The sequence below is a fragment of the Lycium ferocissimum genome, chromosome 5 (assembly GCF_029784015.1).
Source record: "Lycium ferocissimum isolate CSIRO_LF1 chromosome 5, AGI_CSIRO_Lferr_CH_V1, whole genome shotgun sequence".
Lineage (NCBI taxonomy): Eukaryota > Viridiplantae > Streptophyta > Magnoliopsida > Solanales > Solanaceae > Lycium > Lycium ferocissimum.
Genome location: NC_081346.1, coordinates 10183663 through 10193207, shown reverse-complemented (window position 1 = coordinate 10193207; position 9545 = coordinate 10183663). Strand labels below are relative to the sequence as shown.

The following is a 9545-nucleotide window of genomic DNA, read 5'->3' as shown; positions in this document are numbered from 1 at the left end:
TGGGTATTATATTTTTGGGCCCCCGGCCAAACCCCCGGGGGCCCCTCCCCTGGGCTTGCCTTTATATATATTTTGAGATTACGTACCCACGGCGGCCCTCGCACCTTTTTTTTTGTGCCAGATGTTTGCTATTTTGTTATAATCTGAGGCTATATGTGATTATTTATGATTATGCGAATTAATATGTTGGTTCTGGGTGTCGGGTACGAATAAGTGTCCAATTCGGACATTAGTCACGGCCTACGGGGTTGGGTCGTGACATTATGCCTCTCAAAAGAACCATCAGATTTATTTTTATGCCGAAATATCCATAAAGAACCGAATAATATTAGCATTTGGAGGACGAGGGACCAACTCCCAGTCTTACTATCAATAAGAGCATTATATTCATCTTGCATAGCATTTTTCCAATTCGGGTCATTAAGGGCACCAACGGGATTCCGAGGAATGGGGGAGATGGAATTGGTGGTGACATAGGCTTGATTATGGTACTTTGAGTTCGGCTTAAAAATCCCCGGCGTGTTGACTACGTGTAGTCATGCGATGAACGGGTGGGGGGTAGCCGAGAAAGCGGGTTCTTTGCGGTGGTGGGACGGCGTAGGAGAGGAAGGGGCGCGGCATGGGAGCCGCGGGGGCGTGGCGATGGAGGTGGGGCTGCGCGGACGATGAAGGAGAGGAGGTGGGGGAGATCGGGTGGTGGGTTGCACGAGAGGGAGGGGGCTGCATGGGGGGAGCAGTGGCCTGGTCATGCAACAATTGGATTCTCAATGGGGAATTATCATCATCCAAAAAATCATATGAGGTGGGAGATGGAGTATTTGTTTGTGAACATGGAAAGGAATTTTCATCAAACCACACATGCCGGGCTATGATTGTTTTTCGGCTCGATAAGTCATAGCATTTGTACCCCCGATGGTTGGAAGGGTATCCTAGGAAGACACATGGAGGGACCTAGATTGCGGCTATGAATTTGTGTGGAGGGAAAGAGAGAGAAAACATAGGACGAGCCCAAAGACTCGGAGATGAAAGTAGGATGGATTCTTTTGATAAAGAATGTGAGTGGGGGTCTTATATGCTAAGAGTTTAGAAAGAGAGAATATTGTGTAGGTACGTTGCCATGGCCAGGCGTGATGCCAATAGGAGGGGGGGCATAGATGCGTGGGCAAGGAGTGTACGAACAATATTATTGATCGATTTAATTTTCCGTTTCGCCTTACCATTTTGGGGGGAAGTGTGGGGACGAGCGAAAAAGCATCCCGTTTTGTTCACAAAATTTATGAAAAGGACCATTATCAAATTCACGCCCGTTATCTCATTGAAAAGTTTTGATTTCTTTTTCAAGGCGAGTGCGAATGAAAATCGGAACGACAAGAAGATATTATAACACCGGGACTTTGTTTTGATGGGAAAAGTCCAAAGAAAATTTGTGTAATTGTCAAGAAATAAAACATAATATCTGTGACTTGAAGAGCTAAGAACAGGTGCAGTCCATAGATCGCTGTGAACAATGTCAAAGGGCATAGTAGTAGTTGAAAGAGAGTCATAAAAGGGCAATTTAATTAATTTCCCGGGCAAGAATGACAAACATTGTTTCGAGCCTTATTACATTCAATCAAATTACTACTACGTAAAGAACTAAGAATAACATCTCATGGATGACCTAAGCAGAGTGCCAGATATGAGGAGAGATGACACTAAAAGCAGATGGTGCGGAAGACGAGATGGCTCGAAAATTTTTGAAGAATGGATAAAGATCACCCGAACTCTCACATCTCATGAGTTTGCTCCCCGTCCGTAAATCCTTCACATAAAAACCAAAAGGATCAAATTCAACAGACACGTATTATCGATGGTAAATTTACGAACGAAATAAGGTTTTTGATGAGTTTAGGTGCATGTAAGACATTTTTCGGTTTAAAGAGGGATTTACTTGAAGGGAAGCATGACCGCAATCACGAATTGGAATCATGCTACCATTACCAACAACAATGCCATTATTTTTGCTCGATTGATAATAAGACGAGAGAGTACCTTGGGAGTTGGTCATATGAGATGTGGCTCCGGTGTCCATGTACCAATTCTTGTCATCGGGCGGATTCAACGACATTGTGTGCATAGCTTGATCAATAGCTGTGGGCGCATACCTGCCATGTGATGACTAGGCTGACGAGTAGAACGACTGTGGAGGACGAGGACCAAGAACTCCCCGCCGCGAGGAGCCGGACGCGCCCGCCGCCACCACGGGCCGCGGCCCCGGCCCCGCGAGGGTAGGGGCACGGGGTGGCCCACGGCTGTGGCTCCCCAAGCTGCCCACGGTGGATAATACCACGACGGGGCGGCCGAGTCCCTGCGGGCGCGCGGTGGTGCGGGCCCGCCCCGCCGCCGTGCCGGCCCCGCCACCGCGGTTGTTGCGGTTGCCGCCGCTGCGACCACGGTTATTTTTCTTTCCACGATTCTGCGAAGTTCCACGATTGTTGAAGTGATTTTCAGAATTATTGGGCTGTCCATCGGGTTGCTCGGCAGGGGTCCGAGGGATTAACATTGTGGGAAACAAGGCCGACGGCGAGCCGGCGTCGTGAATGGCGTCTCGGCTTGGCTATCTTCCCAAGCTCAAGCATCGACCGGACAACGTCAAAAGACGGGAGAGGAGTACGGTCTTTGCCGTGCGAAAAGGTTTTATATTCCTCCGACAACCTCGCGAGGCGAAGCACAAGTCGTTGGTCGGGGCTTTGTGACCGACGTTGGCGGTTGTCTGCAAGAACTTTCAGCCTGGTGCGGTATGCTTTCACATTCGGAAAATCCACCAATTTGGTGTTGGTGAACTTTGCATCAGAAGCGAGAGCCTTAGCCGATTTTGTCTGAAAAGATGAACAAGGCGGTCCCAAGCCTCGGCATACTGCGGTGTCCTGCTGATGAATGATCGTGTTGAGAAGATCATTCGATATCGTACCATATATCCATTGCCGAACAATGTCATCTAGCCGTTCCCATGTGGCCTTGCGCAAGTTTTTTTCGAGCCGCATTTATCGCGGTGGTGGCACGGTGGGGGGGCGGGAGGTAGGATGTGGTCGATCACCAAGTTGGCACGACAACGGAGCTTGAAGATGGTAGCCCGGTTATTGTATTGGCTTACCTTCGTCAAGCACAATAGGAATGCATGATTTGATATTGGTGACGGTAGTCGCAGGATGCAACTTGGAGGAGTCAGCCATGGAGAAGAGGAGGGAGAATAGCCGAAGGAGAGGAAAACGAAAAAAGAGGGGGGGATCGGTGGCCAAAGAGGTGGGGTGGCGGCTAAGGGGTAGGGTTTTAGGATGCTAGGGTTTTTAGGAGAACCTAGTCTGATACCATGTAAGAGAATGTTTTCCTTGAATAATATGTTCCCTTGAATGGGTTGATATACATGATTTACAACATAATTGTAGGCTACAAATTAGGAACTAATTTGACTAAATAATTCTAACATATGCTATCCTAAAATAGAAGATTACAGAATATATTTTACTAAATAATTACATAATCTAACAATATTAGCTTGAGACTGCTACAGAAACTTACAAACTTCAAATTTTGAATCTATGTATGAAAGTATAGTTAAAAGAGTTGATGTCTTCCCCGTCAAGGCATATTCATATACATGATAGTCAATGAGAACGTAGCCAAGAAAGAATCGAGCTGATGATCAAAATGTGAAGCCTAAGGTAATTGGAGGCTCCAGATCACATGTACGATAAGTCAACTTTTGGGCATTTTAGCCAATTAAAGTCATTGTAACCGGCAGAGTTGTCAAACATTAATTTTCAGTCTTTAATTTCAAAACCTTTGGCCACAGCAATTAAGTAGGGCATAGTCATCCCTCCTGATCGCAACCGACCCGTCTTGACTTTTGGATAACCAACTTTGGTCATCTATATAGTACTCCCTCCGTCGCAAAAAAATTATCACTTTTCGCTTTCTGAGAGTCAAATGAGTTATTCTTTGGCCGTAGTTTTTTCATACGTCTTTTAAATATTTTAAATTATTAATTATGGTAACTGATAGTACTTTTTACGTAGTTTTCAAATATATAATTTTATTTCGAAAAAATAAAATATTCTATGTTAAATCACATGGTCAAAATTAAAAAGTTTGACTCTCGAAAAGCGAAAGTATCAATCTTTTTGGGACAGAGGGAGTAGTTTTTTCTAATAATATGTACGACAATTACTCTCAAAAGTTTATTTCGTCATCTTGTTCTCTTCTTCTGGCCGGTGTTCTTGGGTAAGACTAATGATCACAAAAAGAACATTTTGATCCTTGTTCATCATACATATATTTTGATCAAATTTCTCATTTCTTAATTTTGGGTGTGTGTCTGATTTGTAGGCCGATCAGCTCGAATCAGCCAATGCAGATTGAAACTTTGGGTCGGATGTTATTGCTTTTAGTCAATCCGACCCAAAGTTTAAATGAGAACTAGACATCTCTCTATTCTCTTTACTCAAACTAGTGGGCTTTCGATTTGATACTCAGGTATACTTATGGAAGTGTTTACGATAAAAATATTTTTAGAATAAAGTAAAATCACCAGGACAGTACAAAGCTTAGACCGTTTGGTGAAAATAGGAGGCTGGGTTTTAACTGGCTTTTCACATAAAATAGTGTTGGATAGAGCTCTTCTCCATTTCTCTTCCCTCCAATTTTTTCAGTTCTTATTTGGATAGGTGAGACACGGCATATTAACGGAAAAAGGCTCAAATATGTCATCGAACTATTGGAAATGACTCATTTACGCCACTCATCAATAGTTTGGCCCATTTATGCCATCGAACTATCCGAAATGGCTCATTTATGTCATTCATCAATAGTTTGGCTCATTTATGCCATCGCCCATTACCAAAATGACTCATCCATGCCATTTTTCATTAACACCAATTTTACAATACCAGATATGACACGTGGCCTCCAACTAGATTATGGTTGTGGGTGGATAGGATGTATAGGTTGGATTTTTTAATAATTTGGGATTTAAAATTGGGTCAAGTTTAATTAAACGACGTAGACTTCTAATTAGGAGGTCACGTGTCATATACGGTATTATAAAACCGGCGTTAATGAAAAATGACATGGATGAGTCTTTTTTGGTAACGAGCGATGGCATAAATAAGCCGATTATTATGAAAGGGTATAATGAGCTCATTTCCGATTGGTACGACATATTTGAGCCTTTTCCATATATTAAAACTAAAGGCTAAAATTTAATTGACTAAGCAAGATCCTAACCATGATTTGGCCAATTAATATTGAATATATTTACTTCCTTTTTAGTTTGAAGAACTCTCAAATATTTTCATATATGCACCAAAAAATTACAATATTCCACAATCATTAATTATTTATTCTTGTCTGCTTTCGTTTTTCTTTTATAATTGAAAAATGGTAGTTTCATGCTAAGCAATTCAAATTTACTTCTCTTATTCTAAAAATTGAACAAATTAGTTATTAATTTCTTATAAATTTGACTTCATATTCGAAAGTATGTTCTTGACTTTTGCTTTAAATATGCTCATTTTGACATCACCTGCAATAAAAACTCTTAATTAATATAGGTTGTATATCATTGTTCAAAAAATTCAAAAGGTGGCTTTCTGCTACCAAAACAAATAAGAGATGTTCTCAAAATTGATTAGCTTGAAATATCCAAGTTCAATGATAAAAAAGAGAGTTGGCAAAAATAAATTGTAAATATAAAACATTAAACTTTTGAAGGGTTAATTGCTGCAGGATAGTTTGTTATTAATAGAATATAAATTAGTGTATCCTTAATTCAATTGGTGGGTTACCACATTTTGGGAGAAACATATCGAAATATTTATTCCTTTAATCATGGTTAAGACCTTTGGGTGGGGTAGTTAATTTAATCTAGACTATTGATATTAAAATAGAACACATGTCACCTATTCCAGTAAGAACTTGGGAAAATGGAGAGAAGAGAAATGGAGAGGAGCCGGATCCAATAATATTTTGGGCACAAGACACATAATAGTTGGAATTGCGGTGTGCATCGTAAGCGCGGTCAAGTCTTTTTTTAAAAAAAAAAAAATCAAACAAATTAGAAATATATCAACCGAAATAATCTCAAATTTCAATCAAAAGTTTTAAAACGATGAATAAATTAAGGCATATTTGTATAATGGCCAGCCAAATTTACTATTTATTTTTTCCTAATTGAAATGCATGGATTATACATTGAATTTTAAACGATTATATACATATATACGTTAATTATATATATATATATATATATATATAAATTCATTCTTGATTATTTTTAATTTAAGCAGTTAAACGAACAATAATCACATGTGGCCTCCTCTCTCGTTCATTACAAAAAATATTACTATTAATTGGTTTTTTAATTGGAGCATTAGGTAACAAAATTCATTTAGTTACTGTAAAATACTGTCTTGATGTCATTTTTGGTCTCATTTGTCAGTAGGCACACATTGTTGAATAACCAATAAATATGGCTTTTAGTAGTGGGAAATCCGAACCAATTATTGAAACATCTACAATAAAATTATCCAATAAGCATCACAATATATTATTATTCAATGTCTTAAAGTGTAATATGAACTAGAACAAATTAATAAAGTCAGCTTGCATATGGTTTACTTAACTACGTTTAACTTTGTGTCTTCAATAATGTATATGGAAGTCCTTTAACTTTTTTTTCCATGTCAATGAAAAGTTTGTCTTCAAAAGAAAATTGAGAATGGTCTATTGAAAAAAAAAAGTCATACATATATCGATATGGGTGTTTGTTTAAATAAAAGTATTAGTTAAATTGAGTATAATCTTACCTTATTAAAATGTCCAGGGAGCGCTTTCCCGAATAGGGTCCTATGCGGCGCAAATCCAAATATAATCAGGCTACGTATACCCAACACCGGGCGAGAAATTTTTAAAAAAAATTAAATAGTTTAAATTTGCAATATTAGATCGTATTTAATTCCACAGTTTAACATAAAGAGATTACAAAATCAGCAGCTACAAAATGTAGTATACTAATTTTGCAATAATTAACTTGCTACCAGAAGAATCAAACAAATAGCGAAGATATGAGAACTATTTTCACTATTTTTTGTATATAAGCAATTTTAATCTAATAGGAGTAAGTAATTTAAAATGGTGAGGACCCTAAGCATATGATGCAAATATAAAGAAGGATTAATGCATATGCGGCCCCCTAAACTTGTCCCTTTTTTCCATTTTGGCACTTCAATTAAGTGTTGTTCCTATTGAACCCCTGAACTCATATGCAATGTTTATTGGGATAAGCACGATTGTATTTTAAAGCTAGACAATCTTGTTTTCTCAACAAATATACCTTAGATACATTTTCATAGACAGTATATATTAGATTGTGATAGTTTTGTATAAAAGCAAAACTCCATTAGCATGTCATATATACTGTGGATACGTAGATTATATCAAATATAATACTCCCTCCGTTTCAATTTACGTGAACCTATTTCTTTATTAGTCCGTGCTAAAAAGAATGACCCCTTTCTATATTTGGAAACAATTTACCTTTATGTAATAATTTATAGCCACACAAAATATATGTGATTCAATTAATACCACAAGTTTGAAAGTCTTCTCTTCCTCCTTAAACTTCGTGTCCAGTCAAATAGACATATCAACATCTATATAAATAATTTAAAATAAAACTTAAAACTTAGATTGATAACATTGCAAATTCAAAACATACAAACTTGAACGGCGAAATATTGCAAATCAAAAGTTCAAAACATACAAATTAAACTTCTAACACCGATGGACAAAGTTAAAGAAGAGATAAACTTCAAAGTTTAATTTCGCGCCTTTTCACAAGTGCCTATGCAACACATCGGTACCCCCCCCCCCCCAGCCCCCACACACACCAAAATAGGCTAATACACCGGCGCTCCGACTTATGGAGATATATGTCACCACAATGTTGACATTTAACATATTCCCTCGTTTACTCGCTCAAATGCATCCACACCACACTTGATCGATCTTCGAACTCGACGAGGTGGAGGTGGAGGATTATCCATGGAAGTTGAAAGTAGTAATGTCCACTAGTTGAATAGCAAATTTAGATAAAGAGAGAATTGTGGAAGAATTGTGTGAAAATGAAGAAGAATGGAGAGGTATTTACAGTTTGAAAATATGACTAAAGTGTAGTTTATTCATAAATTTAGGGGTTCAAAGAAAATTGGCAACGACTAGTTTTTTAAATTTACAACGGCTAGCTTTTTGAATTTAACAATGACTAAACTTTTTTTTAGTTTAGCAATTTTATCATTAGATGTAAATGTTAATTTTATTATTATTAGTAAATTTAAATCTCTATTTTTTGTATTAGAACTTTTAAAAAAAAAAAAAAAAAAAAAAAAGGGCCCGGCCCACTAACAAAACCATGCCCTGCCCGGTTAGGTTAAGGTGTATCCAGGTAGGGGCTAGGCCGAACACCCTTTTCCCTCCCCAATCCGGCCCCTTAACTACGGTGCGGCGCGGCCCACTTGACTGGCTTAACACAAATGGTGCCTTTACGCTAAAACTAGACAGAGCGGCATACGAGATGTCATAAGAGCCTATAGAGGGGAAAGGATTAAAGGTTCTCGAAAACTATAAATAATGATATTTCATGCCTAGGAGCTGAAATTTCAGGACTAAAGCAAAGGACTGGAAATCACAGGAGCACTTAATCTAACTCCACTCGAAATTAACATCGACTCACACACACATTATCTATAATTGCAACAAGTAATATTCACGAATTTCTCACATATGACAATAGATTGCAGGTTACTGCTGGACCATTTGGATACGCCAGACCACTTATCACATATCTTCGCGGAAGGGAATCATCTCAAACTGCTTAGTTCATATAGTAGCTATTGATCCTGCCCCTAATTTTGCTTAGGAATTCTTGTAAATAATAGAATATATCCTTCCCGTAACATGAAACATATATACAATATATCTTTTCAAGCAAATAAATAAATGAAAAACAACAAAAGTAGATATTGGAGAAAATATATCGTAGGGGCTGGGACTGTGAAATCCGCAAGAAGACCACTAATTTTGAAGATCTTTTTTTGTCAAAAAAAAAAATCTAACAGCAATTGAGAGGTAACTTTCAAAAGGTAGGAAAATGTACCAACAATTTACGGTATCCCAAGTGGCAAAATTGTTGAAAATCAGAATCAGGCGCCATTTGTTGTAAAAAAAAAAAACAGGGGACATCAAAACATAACCAAAACACAAGATTACCTGGTCGGGATTCAATTGCCCTAATAACTTGAGTAATCTTTCCTTCATCAACTGTTAGAAATGGTTGTACATGAAAGAGAAGGATGTCGCCTAATTTAAAGTAGTCTTTAAAGTGGTCGCAGTGGATTTTTTCAGCTTGAAAGCCAAAGGCAGTTAACAGTGCAATTTTTGAAGTCTTGGGATCCGAAACTTTAAATGTTTGATAATGTCTGTAAACAACAAAGAAAATAAAATACTAAACA

General features: G+C 38.1%; 1 protein-coding gene across 1 annotated transcript in view; it reads right to left on the bottom strand.

The window, feature by feature from the left end:
- The window catches only part of LOC132057540 (uncharacterized), a 5062-nt gene extending 2039 nt beyond the window's left edge, over window positions 1–3023 (bottom strand). The window contains exons 1-2 of the mRNA XM_059450178.1: window positions 2695–3023; window positions 1931–2144 (exon numbers count right to left, since the gene is read on the bottom strand). Coding sequence (XP_059306161.1) covers window positions 1931–2144; window positions 2695–3023 — 543 coding nt within the window. The remainder of the gene's footprint in view (window positions 1–1930; window positions 2145–2694) is intronic.
- Window positions 3024–9545: the final 6522 nt, after the last annotated feature.